Here is an 18,832-nt window from a genome sequence, read left to right as displayed (position 1 = left end):
CTCCCTCCCAGGCCAAAGACCAAAAACCAGGGGCAGGAAAGGTACTCTGAGATCAACCCCACTTTGAGCCAGGAGGGTGTAAGGGACTTGTGCAAGGCCACACAACCCACAGGGGCAAAACTAGGACCAGACCTCCAGCTACTGATTCCAGCCATGGCTGCCCCATGTGTCCCTCTCCCCCATGTCACAGGAGCTGTGTATTCCTCCTGAACACATGATTCAAGAAGTTGTTTAAAGAGCCCACAGTGGGCCAAGCCACCTCTTCCCCATCTACCTTTAATAGGCGAGTGGTAAGGATGTGATGCATTAACATACAAAGCCCCCAGGACAGTGCCTGCTACACAGTAAATCCTCAGTGATACACACACCAGCAGCACTGACCAGCTGGTCTCGCCTCTGATGGCTCAAGAGCATCTTAACCAACATTGACAGACTCCACAGAGTTACCTGTATTCGTGGGTAGAGGTTACTAGGTGCATACTCTCTTGGACTCTATCCTAAGCCTGTGATATGAATTCTCTCATTTCATCTTTACCACAACCCTGTGAAATGGGGACTATAGCCCCATTTTATAGGTGGGGAAACTGAGACACAAAGTGATTAAGTGACTTGCCCACGTTCATATTGCGAGGAAATGATGGGCCAAGGGTTGGACCCATGGCAGTCTAGTTCCAGAGCCATGTGGTTCCTGTGTGATCCCAAAGCAAGACCTCATGCGCCCAGCAGTCACGAGGGTCTCTTCATAACTTCAGGATGCAGTTTTGGAGGAGAAACACCTATCTCTTTAACACTCCTTCTGAGTGAATTTTGGGTTTGCCACATGGCCTATATTTTAATTTATCAGTACGATACAGTAGAACTTTATGTAATGATGGAAATGTTCTATAATCCACACTGTCCAATAAGGTAGCCACTAGCTATATGTGACTTTATTTATTTACTTATTTTTGAGATACAGTCTCACTCTGTCACCCACGCTGAGTGCAGTGGTGCGATCATGGTTCACTGCAGCCTCCACCTCCCAGGCTCAGGTGATCGTCCCACCTCAACATCCTGAGTAGCTGTGACTACAGGCACGCACTACCATCCCTGGCTAATTTTTTATTAGAGACAGGGTCTCGCTATGTGGCCCAGGCTGGTCTCAAACTCGTGAACTCAAGTGATCCTCCCACGTCAGCCCTGCAAAGTGCTGAGATTACAGGCGTGAGCCACTGTGTCTGGCTTACCTGTGGTCTTGAACAAGTCAAATGTGGCTCCTGTGACTATGGAACTTTATTTAATTTTAATCAAAAAAAAATTTTTTTTTGAGACGGAGTCTCATTTTATCACCCAGGCTGGAGTGCAGTTGCCCAATCTCAGCTCACTGCAACCTCCCCCTCCAGGGTTCCAGTGATTCTCCTGCTTCAGCCTCCCAAGTAGCTGGCACCACAGGCATGTGCCACCACGCTCGACCAATTTTGAGATTTGTAGTAGAGACGGGGTTTCGCCATGTTGGCCAGGCTGGTCTCGAACTCCTGACCTCAAGTGATCTACCCGCCTTGGCCTCCCAAAGTGCTGGGATTACAGGCATGAGCCACCACACCTGGCCTAATCAATCATTATTATCATTTTAAAATTTTTTTAGAGGCAGGATCTTGCTTTGTCCCCCAGGCTGGAGTGCAGTGTCATGATCATAGTTCACTGCAGCCTGGAACTCCTGGGCTCAAGTAACTGGGACTTGAGGTACACGCTACCACACCTGGCTAATTTTTATATTTTTAATTTCTTTTGTAGAGCTGGGGTCCCACTATGTTACCCAGGCTGAATTTTAATTAATTTAAACCTAAATAGCCATACATGGCTCGTGGCTGCCATATTGAAATGCACAGATTTGGCCAGGCGCAGTGGCTCATGCCTGTAATCCCAGCACTTTGGGAGGCCAAGGCGGGCAGATCACGAGGTCAGGAGTTTGAGACCAGCCTGGCCAATATGGTGAAACCCCATCATTACTAAAAATACAAAAATTAGCCGGGCATGGTGGCACACACCTGTAGTCCCAGCTACTCAGAAGGCCGAGGCAGAAGAATTTCTTAAACCCGGGAGGTGGAGGTTGCAGTGAGCCGAGATCGCGCTATTGCACTCCAGCCTGGGAGACAGAGCAAGATTCCATCTCAAAAGAAAAAAAAAAAAAAAAGCACAGATTCAGAACTTTCCATTCACCCTCCAAATTGGGTGAACACCCATCTAATTGTTTGACCTGATGCAGTCTCAGATGAGAACATGAGCATCTATTTCACGCAGATGAGGAGAAACTGACCCAGAGAAGATAGTGATGGCCTGAGGTTACACAGCTGGGTGGGACACAGCTGGCCCCAGGCCCAGATTAATCTTTTCCTCCACATGGTCAGTCAGCTTGTGCCCCCTCCCACTCTGGCCCAGGCCAACCCCCAGGATGTCCACATCTTTGGCCAACTGACTCCCCAGCTTATCCTCTGTGGTCTTCAGTTACCAACATGGCCTGAGACATGGGTCAGATAGCCCTTCTAGAACCCTCAAAGAGTATGTGCATGGTGAGACCCCTCAAGGCCCACACCCTTGGCTGCAGATTTGCAGGGTCCTAGACAGTCATTTCTGGAGAAATACTTAGGAACCATCTACACAAAGTTGAATTAGATGCAAGATAGCAAATAGCATACACATCACCGTTTTCCATACTGTCCATGGCAGACATCATTAATCAATCCTCACTGCAACTACCCTCACTCCAGTTTTATCTTCTCCCACCAGACAATTGCTTCAGCTTCATCTCTGGCCTCAGCCTCCATTCCAGACCCCTTTCCCAACATCCATTCTGTATACCAGGGTGAGATTAATTTTCCTTAAATACATATTTGGAGTGTTGGTTCTGCCACTTCCTCACTGGGTACCTGTGGCAAATGTCTTCCCCTTACTGACCCTTGGTTTCTTTCCTTGTAAAATAAAGGGATTGGACCATAATATGGTAAATATCCAGCATACCTACTGCCATCCCTATTCCAACATTCAGGACAGACATTGCTAATTGATTATAGACCTCTTTCACACTAAATTCAGATGTGCCCTTAAAGTCTATTAATCAGTTTGGACCCTGATTTTTATCACAGAGTTAATATCCTGAGATATTCCAACTTTGTCCTCATTATAGAGATGGGAAAATTGAGGCCCAGAGAGGTGGGGCTGTTTCTTTCTTAAGGGCTCCATCTGCCCATCACATACCCTGAGTGAGATGGAGCTGGGTGGGCTGAGGTCAGACCCCACAGACTGTCCAGCCCTGCCCTGAGCCCACCACCAAGAACCTCTCCCCCCATGATGGGCAAGATAGCCAGCCCCTCATGCCTGCCTTTGCCTGGACAGGTACGGGAGGCAGAGCTGAGTGATCAGTATGAGGCAGCCTGCGAGTCAGCCTGCAGTGAAGCAGAGTCCACAGCGGCAGAGACGCTTGACTTGCCACTGCCCAGCTACTTCCGCTCCCGCAGCCACAGCTACCTGCGTGCCATCCAGGCAGGCTGCTCGCAGGAGGAAGACAGTGTCTCCCTGCAGTCCCTCTCCCCACCGCCCAGTACTGGCAGCCTCAGCAATAGTCGCACGCTTCCGAGTGAGTACTGTGATGTGGGAAAGGGTTTTTTTTCTTTTCAAGGGGACTCTAAGGACCATGCCTGGTGGGCCAGCCTGGGAGGATACAGGGAGGAATCTGTCTCGGGCTGGCCCCCACCAGGGGGATGGTTGGGAGCAAAAGCAGGAGACCTTGGAGCTGAACTTCCAGCCAATTGGCCACTGGAGCTCAAATGGGGGTCCCAGAGGCAGATGCCACCCCTGGGAGGTGTGGGAGGTATTGGAGGGGGCTGGAGCTTGTGGGGTACTTGGTTGCTCATTGGCTTAGAGCAGCCACCTGCTGTAGTCAGGGCTTCCTGAAGCTTGACCTGCCTCTTGGAATTAGTTCAGGTAGGCAAACCTGTAGGGGAGGTTGGAACCTGGAGAGAAGCCTGCAATGAGGGTGGGGTCTGCCCTGAGTCTTCTCAAAGGGATGCGTTTACAGGCTTCTTTCATATACACAATCAGGGAATACCTTCTGGATTCTTGGGTGTTTTGTTGTTGTTGTTGATGAGACAGAGTCTCACTCCGTACCCAGGCTGGAGTGCAGTGGCATGATCTTGGCTAACTGAAACCTCTGCCTCCCAGGTTCAAGCAATTCTCATTCTTCAGCCTCCCAAGTTGGAATTACAGGCACGTGCCACCATGCCTGGCTAATTTTTGTATTTTTAATAGAGATGGGATTTCACCATGTTGACCAGGCTGGTCTTAAACTTCTGACCTCAAGGGATCTGCTCATCGTGGCCTCTCAAAGTGCTGGGATTATAGGCATGAGCCACCACACCTGGCCCTGGATTCTTGATCTAAATCATCTGAAGATAACCCATATGTGATCAGAGAAAAAAGGGACCCCGTGTAACTGAGCAAGCCATGAAATAATAGAAAATTGCATGTTGTCACTCATAAGACGGAGGTAAACAATGAGAACGCATGGACACAGGGAGGGGAACATCACACACCAGGGCCTGTCGGAGGGGGTGGTGGGAGACAAGGGGAGGGAGAGCATTAGGACAAATACCTAATGCATGCAGGGTTTGAAACCTACGTGACAGGTTGATAGGTGCAGCAAACCACCATGGCACATGGATACCTTATTAAGTATTATTAAGAGGGTCAAAAAAATAAAAAGAAATAATTGAAAATTAGCCGGGCGCAGTGGCTCACACCTATAATCCCAACGCTTTGGGAGGCTGAGGCAGATCACTTGAGCCTAGGAGTTGGAGACCAGCCTGGGCAACATGATGAAACCCGGACTGTAAAAAAATAAAAAATTAGCTGGTCGGGTTGGCATATACCTGTGGTCCTTGCTACTCAGGAGGCTGAAGCAGGAGGGTCATCTGAGCCCAGGAGATCAAAGGTGAAGTGAGCTGTGTTCACACCACTGCACTTCAGTCTAGGAGACAGAGCAAGACCTTGTCTCAAAATAATAATAATAGAAAATCAAAACCAAGGGAAAACAGCACGATTTATTGTTTATCAATAGTAGAGAGAGGTTTGAGCTTTCTCTGGCAAGCTAGTTCTCCTCCCTGAGCCTCAGTTTCTCCATGTATAAATTGAGGGCATACGCCAGACCCCAGGGAGCTCTTAAGGAGATGAAATAATACTGTACACAGGACATGTTTAGGCAGGGACTTGCTTGTGGTAGGAGCTTGGTAAGTGGTAGCTGTTATTATTGGTTCTCAGCTTCCTGAAAATCAAAAGCAATTGGGGGCTGGGCGTGGTGGCTCATGCCTATAATCCCAGCACTTTGGGAAGCCAAGGTGGGCAGATCACTTGAGGTCAGGAGTTCGAGACCCGCCTGGCCAACATGACGAAACGCCGTTTCTACTAACCATACAAAAATTACCCAGGTGTGGTGGTGCACACCTGTAGTTCTAGCTACTGGGGAGGCTGAGGTATGAGAATCGCTTGAATCCGGGAGGCAGAGGTTGCAATGAGCCGAGATCGAGCCATTGCCTCCAGCCTGGGTAACAGAGCGAGACCTTGTCTCAAAGAAAAAATAAAAAAGCAATTGGGGTTGGATTGTTGTAGGAAGAGAGGCACTGCTTCAAGTGCTCAACCCGTGTTTGATGTAAATAAATGAACTTGAATCCCATAGATATTCTATACACAGGTAACCAATTTATTGACTGAATGAACTTCTATTTGCAGGAGGCAGAGCAAGAAACAACTGTCTCACTATTGCCTGTCGCACCCTGTCTGATCTCCCCGCCCTGCCAGTGGGTTATATCTGGGGCAGATCCTTGAACTTTTCCAGTCACTCTTAATATTTAAGGAACAGTCTCGTTTTCAGTTAGTAAGGGTCCAATCTGGTCTGATTTCAAAACTTCATCCTTGTCCACCGCAAATGTCACACACCCACGGCTAGGGCTTGACCTCAGCTGGGAAGCCCACAGCGGGGAGCTGGGTGTGGCGATCGGTGTCTTCTCTGTTCCTTGTTCACCTCTGTCTGTTTCTGGTTCCTCCACTTGGGAAGGGATGGTGGCCAGGGAGGTGTTGTCTGGCATTGGGACTCTCTGATGCCACATGGTGGCTCTTTCTCCCACCCTGCAGGGTCCCCAGTGCTGTCTTTCCTGGCATGGGCAATCTTCCTTCACCTCACTGTTTCTTATTCCCCCTCAGCTTCTCCATCTGGCAGTCTGCCTCCTCCCCACTCAGCTTCTTTCTGCTAGGGCACCTGGCTCTGCTAGTCAGGCATCTTGGGTAGAATCCTTTGAAGACAACTCCAGCCCTACTTTTCCTCTTGGTGACCACTTAATGAATTTGAAAACAAGGGCCTTTGCCTTATGGGACTCTGAAAGTATAGACTGGTCCACTGCAGCCTCTGAAAGTATAGACTGGCCTGCTACAGCCTTCCTTCTAGTCCTGCTGTTACCAGTAGCCCTGCCAGCCTCTCCACCTTCAAGGTCTCCAAACAGGAGCTGAGGCCCAGGTTCTGTGTCCTCCAAATCCAGAAGAGCTCTCCCAGGCTGTCCCAGACACTGCTGCAATTCCAAAGGGGCCTTGGGTGAAGGATAACATCTCCCATATCCTCACATCCATGCGAAGTTCTCTAAGCATTAAGTGGGCCTGGAGGGATAGACAGCACCCCTAGCAATTCTCTTCAAATAAACCATCCCTCACCAGTTTTTCCAACCCCAGTCACTCATGAATGGACTGAAGACAGGGGATGGGCTACCTGTCCCAATACTGCCTGGGTCCCTGTATTGGTCAGCTCTTGCTACAATTATGCTGCATAACAAACAACCACAAAATCAGCGTAATACAACAATTCACATTTATTTCTTTCTCCCAAGTTTGTCAGTTGGGACAGTTCTGCTCCACATGTCTTTCATCCTCCTCCTGGGACCAAAGGGTCCTCCTGGGATCAGTGGTCTAGCCAGGGCATGTTCTCCTTATGGTGATGGCAGAAGACAGAAGAGCAAGCCTAACTAACCAAACAAGCACATTTCAAGGCCTCTGCTTATGTCACACCTGCTAACATCCTATTGGCTAACACAAGTCATATGACTGAGCTTGTAGACAAGGGATGGAGAAGTACCTGCTCACCTTTGTGTAGGAAACTATATTCATATGGCAAAGGGTATGGCCACAGGGAGGGGTAAAGAATCAGGCTTTGGCTGGGCGCGGTGGCTCATGCCTGTAATCCCAGCACTTTGGGAGGCCGAGGCGGGTGGATCACTTGAGGCCAGGAGTTTGAGACTAGCCTCGCCAACATGGCGAAACCCCGTCTCTACTGAAAATACAAAAATTAGCCAGGCGTGGTGGTGCCTGCCTGTAATTCCAGCTACTTGGGAGGCTGAGGCAGGAGAATCGCTTAAACCCAGAAGGTGGAGGTTGCAGTGAGCCAAGATTGCACCATTGCACTCCAGCCTGGGCAACAAAAGCGAGACTCCATCTCAAAAAAAAAAAGAATCAGGGTCAACAATTCAGTGCTCCATGATCCGTTGTCTTGACTGTATTTACTTATGCCCTTTCCATGTAGAAAATGTTTATTCCCAAGACCCCCAAAAATCTCATCAAATCATGAGATTGGATCAGACTCTTAAGATCTATGTCAGGTCTGGATGTGGCTTCTGTTGAACAATTGACTTAATTTTCTAAAGAAACTATTTATCTACCCCACAGTCTAACCCTCCCCAACCACACAGCATACACTGGTGAAACAGGGACAGGATAACTGCAGTTAACACTCCTGTTCAGAAAAGGGGAAAATGGAGGTTCAGAGACTTACTGATCCACAGCAATTCTGAAGTTCTGAAGTCCTGAGCAACTGTTGGGCAAATGCGTTAAGGCAAATGCGTTGGGCAAATGCGTTGATAAGGTCCAAGTTCTCCCTGGGGTTGATTTTCTAGTCTGTTGTTCTCCACAGCTCTTGGTTCTGCTCTCTGAAAGCCCTTACTTCTCCATCAGCATTTTTGGCCACTTCTAAAGAGAACTTGGAGAATATAGCCTTGGGCAGTGGAACACCTTTCTTAGCTTGCTTCCTTCCTAAAGAAAGTTAGAGAACTAGATGTCTTTTGCATCTTGAATGGTCTTACTCCCTTTAGCCTAAGCTGGTCAATCTTACCCATGCACCTACCTCAAACATTTGATGAGTTTTCTATGTATTTGATTCCTTGTAATTTCAGGTGCCAAAAACCACACCCATAATTGTTTTTGAGTCATGCCTCTCTCTTGACTTGATGCTTACTTTGGGCTTCTGTGGGACCATGCCCGTAAGTTTTTGTAGGCCCTTTTGAACAGATAATAGCATCTGCTACCTGGTATCTTGATTGATTGATTGCTTACTTGCTTGATTGAGACAGAGTCTGTCTCTCTGTCGCCCAGGCTGGAGTGCAGTGGTGCGATCTTGGCTCACCGCAACCTCCACCTCTCAGGTTCAAGCAATTATCATGCCTCAGCCTCCCAAGTAGCTGGGACTACAGGCGCACGCCACCATGCCTGGCTAATTTTTGTATTTTTGGTAGAGACAGGGTTTCACCATGTTGGCCAGGCTGGTGTCGAACCTCAAGTGATCCACCCGCCTCGGCCTCACAAAGTGCTGGGATTACAGGTGTGAGCCACCACGCCTGGCTCTACTATTTTTAGAGTGTTAATAAGAGATATTATAACCACACTTTGATTTGATCTTGTTCACATACTGCATCTTAACTGGCCATGACCTTGGTTTGATCTTTGCCCTGAGGATGTATCTTTTTTTTTTTTTTTTTTTTTGAGTTTCGCTCTTGTTGCCCAGGCTGGAGTACAATGGTGCGATCTCAGCTCATCGCAACCTCCGCCTCCTGGGTTCAAGCAATTCTCCTGCCTCAGCCTCCCAAGTAGCTGGGATTACAGGCATGCGCTACTACGCCCAGCTAATTTTGTATTTTTAGTAGAGATAGGGTTTCTCCATGTTGGTCAGGCTGGTCTCAAACTCCTGACCTCAGGTGATCCACCTGCTTTGGCCTCCCAAAGTGCTGGAATTACAGGTGTGAGCCACCATACCCAATGAAGCTGTATCTTAATTTGAGAATGGTTTACTATCTAGAGGGGCTGGAGTTGACAAATTTATTTTCCAACTAAGCAAGTTCTGGTCTCCTTCCCTTTCCTCTAAACACTCCTTGAAGATCAGCTATTTTTTACTTTTTCAGACAGGATCTCCATGTGTCACCCAGGCATGGGTGCAGTGGCATGGTCATAGCTCACCATAGCCTCGACCTCCCGGGCTCAAGTGATCCTCCCGCTTCAGCCTCCTGAATACCTGGGACCAGAGGCATGCAGTACCATGCCTGGCTAATTTTTAAATTTCTTGTAGAGATGGGGTCGCCTTATGTTCTACTAGGCTGGTCTTGAACTCCTGGGCTCAAGTGATCCTCCCACCCTGGCCTTGTAAAAGTACTGGGATTATAGGTGTGAGCCATGGCACTTGGCCTAGCTATTTCTTTTGAGTTCCTCCTTTTCTTATAAATCTTTTTTTTTTAAGACAGAGTCTTGCTCTGTTGTCCAGGCTGAAGTGCACAATCTCAACTCACTGCAATCTCTACTTCCTGAATTCAAGCCATTCTCCTGCCTTAGCCTCCCAAGGAGATGGGATTACAGGGGTGTGCCACCATACCCAGCTAACTTTTGTATTTTTAGTAAAGATGGGGTTTCATCATGTTGGCTAGGCTGGTCTTGAACGTCTGACCTCAGGTGATCTACCCCCCTTGGCCTCCCAAAGTGCTGGGATTACAGGCGTGAGCCACTGCACTTGGCCTTTTTCTTGTGTAAGTCTTTTTTTTTTTTTTTTTTTTTTGAGGCAGAGTCTCCCTCTGTCACTCAGGCTGGAGTGCAACGGCATGATCTTGGCTAACTACAACCTCCGCCTCCCAGGTTCAAGTCATTCTCCTGCCTCAGCCTCCCAAGTATCTGAGTCCGCAGGCATACACCACCATGCCTGGCTAATTTTTGTATTTTTAGTAGAGACGGGGGTTTCACCATGTTGGCCAGGCTGGTTTCGAACTCTTGACCTCAAGTGATACGCCTGCCCTGGCCTCCCAAAGTGCTGGGATTACGGGCATGAGCCACTATGCTCGGCTCCTTTGTCTTGTAAGTCTTTAACAAATGCATCCAAAAGGAGCAAGCTCAGGCCAGGTACAGTGCTGAGCATGGTGCTATAATCCCAGCACTTTCAGAGGCTGAGGTGGGAGGATCTCTTGAGGCCAGAAGTTCAAGACCAGCCTCAGCAACATAGTGAGACTCCATCTCTACAAAAAAATTTTTTTAGTTAGCCACTGCACTTCAGCCTGGGTGACAGAGCAAAACCCTGTCTAAAAAGAAACAGAGGCTGGGTGCAGTGGCTCATACCCATAATCCCAATGCTTTGGGAGACCAGGTGGGAGGATCACTTGAGCCCAGGAGTTCAAGACCAGCCTGGGCAACACAGTGAGAACCTGTCTCTACAAAATAAAAACATTAGCTGGGCATGGTGATTGCAGCTGCTTGGGAGGCTGAGGTGGGATTTGCTTAAGCCTGGGAGGTCGGGCTGCAGTGAGCCATGATCATGCCACTGTACTCCAGCCTGGGTAACAGAATGAGACCCTGTCTTTAAAAAAAGAAAAAAGAGGCGGGGCACGGTGGGTCACACCTGTGATCCCAACACTTTGGGAGGCCAAGGCAGGTGGATCACCTGAGGTCAGGAGTTCGAGACTAGCCTGGCCAACATGGTGAAACCCTGTCTCTACTAAAAATACAAAAATTAGCTGGGTGTGGTGGCGGGTGCCTATAATCCCAGCTACTCTGGAGGTGAGGCAGAAGAATCACTTGAACCCAGGAGGTGGAGGTTGCAGTGAGCTGGGATTGCGCCATTGCACTCCAGCCTGGGCGATAAGAGTGAGACTCCGTCTCAAAAAAAAAAGAAAGAAAAGAAAAAGAAAAAAAGAGGCTGGGCGTGGTGGCTCACACCTGTAATCTGGGAGGCTGAGGCGGGTGGATCACCTGAGGTCAGGAGTTCGAGACCAGAATGGCCAACATGGCAAAACCCCGTCTCTACTAAAAATACAAAAATTAGCTGGGCACCTATAATCCCAGTTACTTGGGAGGCTGAGGCAGGAGAATCACTTGAACCCGGGAGGCAGAGGTTGCAGTGAGCCGAGATCGCGCCATTATACATACTCCAGTCTGGGTGACAGAGTGAGACTCTGTCTCAAAAAAAAAAGAAAGAAAGAAAGAAAGGGCACTCCTTAAGACACTTAACTGCCATCTGTTGAAAAACTGTCAGGTCACACTTTTTATTGGAATAAGGTCCTTTACTTCCATTTGCCAGAAATTTGTCATAATAATTATATAATTAAATTATGTCTGTATGGTGAATGGCTCCCCCCACCCCGATATGTAGCATCCTTGATCAGTATAAAACTTGTACAACCATATATGGCGAGCCTGCCCAAAATCACTCCCTCCACAGACAAACACCAGCACACACAGGCACATCCTCACCACTGCACATCCAACCACTGTCTCCCTGCAGGGTCACCCTCAGGGACAGAAGGCTCAGCTCAGAAGGCTGCCCCCTTACTCCTCAGCATCTGTCTCCAAGGAGTGAGCAATCAGGTCCTGTCCCCACCCCCAGGGCTGTTCTGAGCCCTTACACTGCTGAGGGGCATGAAGGCTCTGTCCCTCTCACAGAGGCATCTGTGCGGGCCAGTGGGTAGATGTGGGGGAGTGGCAGTTTTGAGGCAGTGAGAGCCCCTCTCAAGCAGGGCATGGGCAGGGCGAGGAGCTGCCTTCCTGCCCACCCACCCACATGTGCCTGGCCAATTCCCCACTGCCAGTGCCACTACTGCTGTCCCCTTCTCCCTCCCCCTGTCTGACCCAGATTCCACATTCCAGAAATAGCTCTGGCAGGTGACAGGCAGGCGGGGTCAACTCTAGCTGGGATGGTGGGAGAAGCAGCCGCTGTGGATGCGTGCCCCTCCCCAGCCAAAAGACCTATCTAGAAGGGGGCTTGGGGGTGCCATCACTCCCCAGTCTGCTGCCTCCTGCCTCTTCTCTCTCTGTGCCTCTGAGAAAAAGAAGGAGAACAGCCTCCCTCCTCCTCCCTCCCTCCTCTTACTCTGCCCGTCTCCCTCTCTTTCTTCCAGCTTACCCTCCCTTCCTCTTCCTCTTTCTCCCCCCACCATCTTTGCCTTCTGTCTGTCTCCCTCAGTTCTCTGCTTCTCCCTCCCACCCTCTCTGCCTTCCTTCCCTCTCAGTTTCTCACCCTCCTCCCCTTCCTTCCTTTCTATGTCTCTCCCACTCCCTCTGAATCACAGGGAGGCTGTGATGGCAGCCAGGGGCCTGGGCAGGCACGGTGGTGGGCTGCGGGGTGTACCCCCATTCCTGCCAGCTGCATTCTCTGCACCTGAGTGTGTGCAAGCACACAGGCACACACACTTGGGCTCACTCCCTGACAGTGCTTGTGGCTCTAGGCTGAGCTGGGATGGGCTCCAGGCCTGGGAACCACCCTTGCTCCTTGCTCAGGGACTCTGAGATCTGTGTCACTCTGAGTGGGCTCCTGCCCTTCCCTGGCTTCCCTGGGCCTCAAAGTCTCTATCTGTGTTATGAGGCCTTGGTTTGGGGACCCACGGGTACCTCCCATCGGTGACAATCCAGTCACCAGCTGCTATGCCTGCCCCACTTTGTCCCATCTTCCATCCCCCAGTTTCTTCTCTGACTGACTCCCTTCTTACCCCTAACCACGCCCCCACACTCCATATACGGGAAGGGAGATTGATAAAATTGCAGTACACAGTCAACCCTCCAGTCAACCCTGTCCTCCAACCCTACCCTGGGCCCACCCGTCCCCTTACTCCACCACAGGCTCTTGTCAGCCCAACCCATCTAGTCCCCACAGTGTCAGGGCTAAGAGGAAACTCAAAGACCATCATGTCCAGAGATTGCAAATGGACTTCAACCACGTGTCATCTCTGATCCCTGGAGCTCAGTTCTGAGATTTGGTTAAGCAAAGAAAGGTGCCACCATCAATTCGCGATGTCTGCTGTAGCCAGAAGAGTTACATACATCTGCAATTCCTGATCTATCCCACTTATCCCAACTTGCACGTGCACACACACACACACACACACACACACACTTACAGATATTTCACAAACGTCAGCCTAGAGAAGGTGATTGTCTATCACGGTCAAAGTCACGCAGCGTGTAGGCCAGGGAGCTGTTTCCTACCTGGGTGTGCCTGACTTCAAAGCCCTGAGTTCTCCATTGTCCCCTGTGCGTGGGAGCCACCCAGTCCTGGTAAAGAGGTACAAGCATGGGTGATGAAGGTATGTTGCAGGACTTGCAGGGGAAGTCCTCTAGCAACATGGGCAGGATGGATTAGAGGCTGAGAGGTCACTCACAGCTTGGTGCAGTGGTCTAGGTAAGTGACAGTGAGGTCAGGACAGGGGCCATAGGGTCAGAGAATAACCGGAGGACTCAGGAGGCCTCCCTAGAGTGAGTAATGAGGAACCAAAATTCCCTACTGCTGGAACAGGCGCCTCTCCACAGAGGATGCTGGGCCAAAGGCAGGCTTCCTGTCTGGGGTCCACCAAGCCTGGGACTAGGACATGCCTGATTAATCGAGTGCCTACTGTGTGCTGAGTATATGGATCCTCACTCTTCCCTGTCCCTGTTTTTGAGACAGTGTCTCACTCTGTCACCCAAATTGGAGTGCCATGGCACAATCACAGCTCACTGCAGCTTTGACCTCCTGGGCCCAAGCAATCCTCCCACCTCAGCTCCCTGAGAAGCTGAGGAACCACAGGCACATGCCACCACACCCAGCTAATTTTTTTTTTTTTTTGAGACGGAGTCTCGCTCTGTCGCCCAGGCTGGAGTGCGGTGGCTTGATCTCGGCGCACTGCAAGCTCCGCCTCCCGGGTTCACACCATTCTCCTGCCTCAGCCTCCCGTGTAGCTGGGACTACAGGCGCCCGCCACCGCACCCGGCTAATTTTTTGTATTTTTAGTAGAGACGGGGTTTCACCGTCTTAGCCAGGATGGTCTCGATCTCCTGACCTCGTGATCTGCCCGTCTTGGCCTCCCAAAGTGCTGGGATTACAGGCGTGAGCCACCGCGCCCGGCCCCAATTTTTAAATTTTTGTAGAGACAGGGTCTCCCTATGTTGCCCAGGCTGGTCTTTTTTTAATAATTTATTTTTTTTGAGACGAAGTTTCGCTCTTGTTGCCCAGGCTGGAGTGCAGTGGCGCAATCTCAGCTCATCACAACCTCTACCTCCCAGGTTCAAACGATTCTCCTGCCTCAGCCTCTCAAGTAGCTGAGATTACAGACATGTGCCTCCACGCCCGGCTAATTTTGTATTTTTAGTAGAGACAGGGTTTCTCCATATTGGTGAGGCTGGTCTTGAACTCCCGACCTCAGGTGATCTGCCTGCCTTGGCCTCCCAAAGTGCTGGGATTACAGGTGTGAGCCACAGCGCCCGGCCCAGGCTGGTCTTAAACTCCTGGGCTCAAGTGATCCTCCCATCTCAGCCTCTTGAAGTGTTGAGATTACAGGTATGAGCCACCATGCCTGGCCTGAGTCTGCTTTTCTTTTCTGTTTTTCTTTTTTCTTTTTTTTTTTTGAAGAGAGTCTTGCTCTGTCACCCAGGCTGGAGTGCAGTGGTGTGATCTCGGCTCACTGCAACCTCTGCCTCCCAGGTTCAAGCTATTCTCCTGCCTGAGCCTCCCGAATAGTTGGGACTACAGGCGCGCACCACCATGCCTGGCTGATTTTTGTATTTTTAGTAGAGATGGAGTTTACACCATGTTGGCTAGGCTGGTCTCGAACTCCTGACCTTGTGATCCACCCGCCTCGGCCTCCCAAAGTGCTGGGATCACAGGCGTGAGCCACCACACTCGGTCCAGAATCTGCTTTTCAATTGGTGCCCCCAGTGATCTCTATTCAGGGTGTCAATCATGGTCCACAGTTTGAAAAATCTTTCCTTGGTCCAGTTTCTCTCCAGGGAACAGATAGGGCTGGTGAGTCCCAGAGAGGGAAAGGGACTTGTTCAAGGTCACACAGGGAGTGTGTTATTGAATTTGGGAGGGTGGAGATGGAGGTGGAATAATGATATTTCGTCCTGTGCTGTATGTGCTGCCTTGGGTCATCCGGGCCCATAACAAATGTACCTTATTTTTTTCCTAAGTAAATCAACCTTGGCTCACGCCTGTAATCTCAACACTTTGGGAGGCCGAGGTGGGAGGATCGCTTGAGCCCAGGAGTTCAAGACCAGCATGAGCAACAGGCTTTTATTGTCTCTATAAAAAATAAAAATAACCAACTTAAAGTGAATAGTACAGGCGTAGCATAAGTGACTGAGGATGAAGTAAACTATGACCTTCAAAGTGCTTAGCACAGTGCCTGGATTCAAAATGGTTGGCTAACCCTCAGTTCCATTTATTATTTTTACATCTTAATGCAAAAACCATGACAGTGGTATTGGAAATATTATCATCTTCGCCAGTCCTCAAAATATTTTGACGTGTCAAAAATTCTTTTCTCCATTTTTTGGAAAACAGATGCGAGAAAGGGAAGGACTTGCCTAGGTCACCCAGCAAGGCAGATCATGAACAAGAGTTGGGTCTGCGTCTAGCAGACCTACCATAGGTGCGACCTGGAGAGATGAGGCCCACAAGGCAGTGACAGGACCTGGATTCACTGAGGAGAGGGGACTCACGGGGTAGAAGCCAGCAACCGGGAAGGCAAGGAGGCGTGAAGACACCACCTACTGCCAACCGGGCTCGAGCTGGTGGTCACTTTGCCCTCCATGAGATCGTAGGTGTGCTTGTTTTATTTTACGCAGGAGGAATGGAAAGCTCAGGGAGGTTGAATGCGGATGTTGTTCAAAATCACACAGGCCTCCAGAGGCGGAGCCGGGATTGGAACCCAATCTCTAGCACTCTGGGTTAGCAAAGCAAAGGAAGGATGCAGTGGCGAGGACAGCTAGAAACACCTGGGACGCAGAGCAGCCAGGATCGGAGGGCCAATCTGACTATGCAGGGATGAGAGGGCCACCTCGGGCAGCTTCCTCGGAGCCTCGGTTTCCCCCCTTACAGCGAGGTGTCGCCGGGGTGAACTGGTGGGAACTCCCGCCTCGGTCCACCTCCCGCACAGAGCATGCGTCGCGTTCCAGCTGGAACCGGTTTGGCGAGGCGGTTCGAGAGGCGGAGCCCCCCGTCCTCGGGCATGCGCGTGCCGACGTGGGCGCGCGCTCCTTTCCTGGGCCGGCCGGCCTGGGCGTGGGCCGGACGCGGCGGCCCGCGCGCCTGCGCACCAGCCCGGCTGCGCGCGGCGGGCCACGTGCCAAGCGGGCTGCGCGCGCCCCCGCCCGGCCCGGGAGTCCCTGGCGACGCGCGCGCGGCTGACGCGGGGGGCGGGGCGGGGCGGGGCAGGCGCGGGGCTTTAACCCGGAGGCCCCGCCCCTCGGGCGTACAAAACCGGAGCCTCGGGCCGGGCTGCGTGAGGGAGGAGGGTGAGTGCCCGCCGCTGGCCGCAGCTGCCGCCAGTCCGTCCGTCACTCCGTCCGTCTGTCCGGTCCACGTCGTCGCCGCCGCCTCCTCAGCCCGGACGCCCGGGGCCCGCCCAGCGCCGCCCGGAGCAGCCGCGGCCCCGCGAGGAGACGGGCGCCGCCCCCGCCCGACCCGGCCCTGCCCCGCCCCCGCCCTCTTCCCCGTCTGTCCGTTCGTCCGTCCGTCCGCGCTTCCGTCCTTCTGTCCAGCCGCTAGTCCTCCGGCCCGTGTCCCCGCTCCGCCCGCTTTGTCTCTCCCCGCCTCGCTGTCTCTTTGTCTCTGCCCTCGCGCTCCCCCGCAGCCCCTCCCTCGCTCCCCATCTCCGGTCCCCTTCTCAGAGCGCTCTTCAGCCCTCAGAGCCGCCGTTTCTGGGCGACCCGATTCTTCGGGACTCCCCCTCAGAGCGCCCCCAGATCTTTTGGGGCTCCCCTTGAGAACACCTTCCACTCTCCCCAAGGGTTCCCCGTGAGCTTCTTTCACATCTTTTGGGGGTTCTCCTGCACCCCAAATCGCTGGGGTCTCGCCTCCTCTGAGCCCCCATTCCCCCTGGGCTTTCCCTCTTCTGGGTATTCCCCATATCCACTGGGAGCTCCTAGGTCCCTTGGGGTCTTTCTCCTTGGGACCCCCCCAATATGTCCTCAGCTCCCTGACTTCAGGAGCCCTTCTCTGCTTTCCCCTGGTTTGTCGCCTGTCGCTGTCTCTCCTTGTTCTCTCTCAGGTCTTCGAGCACCCCCACTTCTTGGGATCGGGGTCCCCTGCTTTGCTCTCCCTGCCCCTCTGTGCCGCGACATCTGTTTCGGTGGTCTCGCCACTCTGTGTCTCTTGCGCTGAAGGTCCCCCTTTGAGCCTGCTTCTTTGCCTGGGGCCCTTGGTCCCCCCCTTGCTTTTTCTGCCCCAGCCCCCTGTCTCCCCTTCTCTCTGCTCCCTGTCTCCCTCTCCCTTTTTCTATCTTTGCCGGGTCTCTGGGTCTCTGACCCCCATCCGGCCCTCATGGCTTTGTGTCTGGAGCTCTTGAAGCAATGTGAGTGGTGGGGTGTCCGGGTCGGGCCGGAGTTGGCCCGCAGGCTGGCCGCGGCCGAGGCTCCATGGGGTTGGCGCTGGGGCAAGGGCTGGCGCTGGGGCAAGGGGGCTCTGGGGCCTCCCACAAAGGGGGGGGGAGGAGGGAGGGGCCAGGCTGTCTGGCGGAGGGAGTGGGGGGCCTTCCTGCTCTGAGGCTTCTGCTTTAGTTGCTTGAGTGTGTGGAGGGCACCACGGGCTGGGCATCCCTGCCCACTTGGCCCCGCATGGCCTGGCACTTTGTGATCGCTTGTGGGCAGGCCGGGCTATTTTGGAGTCGGCAGGATGTGATATCATTTGGACGTTTATTTAGCCCCGGCTGGGTGTGGGGGCTGCGTTCTTGCCAGCTTGAGTAATGAAATTTCGCAGGGGGGGTTTGGGGCGGTGGTCAGCCTCCTAGGCAGCTGGGTTGTGGGGTTCATGGCCAGAACTTTGCAGAACACCAGAGTGGGCAAGTGAACAAAGGTTTGTGCTGCCTGGATCTTGCTGAGACTCGATTCAGGATGAGCAGGGAAAGGACTTCTTAATCTGACCACCCCGAGGATTGGCTTTGGCAGTCTAACCTCTGGGGCCTTGGTTCTGCCAGGTTCAAGTTGTGTAACCTTGAGTGAGACCCTTGTCCTCTCTAAGTGTCAGTTTCCCCATCTGTAAAAAGTGGATGATTGTGCTGGCCTCACAGGGTTGTCATGACGATCAAATGAAACATCTGTAGACATGCTTTGTGAACTGTCACCTTGTCTTTAAACAGCCCCCTCGAGGGAGAGGAGCTTGCCCAAGGGTAAACAGCTGGCTCGCTCCTGCCAGAGCTGGGACAGGGATCCAGGCCTAGGACACTACAGTCCAAGGCTCTTTAACCTCCTCCCCACTGCCTCCTGGTTATTAGGGAATGCACCTGCCCTTCCAATAGAGCAGGGAGACGGCTGTTTCTTAATTCAGGCCCCAATCCTGCTTGCTCTTTGTTAGTCCGTTTGTAAAGATAGGTGGGCGTGCCCATCGGGATGTCTGTGCTGGGGGACAGTTGGATTTTCCAATGTTCCATCCCATTGTTGTTTAAGGGTGGGCCCTGCTTGGACAGTGGCACTTGGAATAAAGTCACTTTGTAGTTGTGAGCCGTGGCTGCTTTTCCTGCTTCCCCTGTAGAGGAGGGGAACAAAGGCC

General features: G+C 51.9%; 1 protein-coding gene across 3 annotated transcripts in view; it reads left to right on the top strand.

Annotated features, from left to right (window-relative positions):
- Positions 1–18,832, top strand: part of DLGAP4 (DLG associated protein 4) — a 232,043-nt gene that overhangs the window by 140,986 nt on the left and 72,225 nt on the right. For 2 of the 3 annotated variants that reach the window (XM_025398734.1, XM_025398733.1), the window contains one exon: positions 3,373–3,613. In XM_025398734.1, coding sequence (XP_025254519.1) covers positions 3,373–3,613 — 241 coding nt within the window. Of the gene's footprint in view, positions 1–3,372; positions 3,614–16,757; positions 17,640–18,832 lie in introns of those variants that run through there. The other variant, XM_025398735.1, reaches the window with a different exon arrangement.

The sequence above is a fragment of the Theropithecus gelada genome, chromosome 10, assembly GCF_003255815.1.
Source record: "Theropithecus gelada isolate Dixy chromosome 10, Tgel_1.0, whole genome shotgun sequence".
Lineage (NCBI taxonomy): Eukaryota > Metazoa > Chordata > Mammalia > Primates > Cercopithecidae > Theropithecus > Theropithecus gelada.
This window is presented reverse-complemented; position numbering and strand designations above follow the sequence as displayed.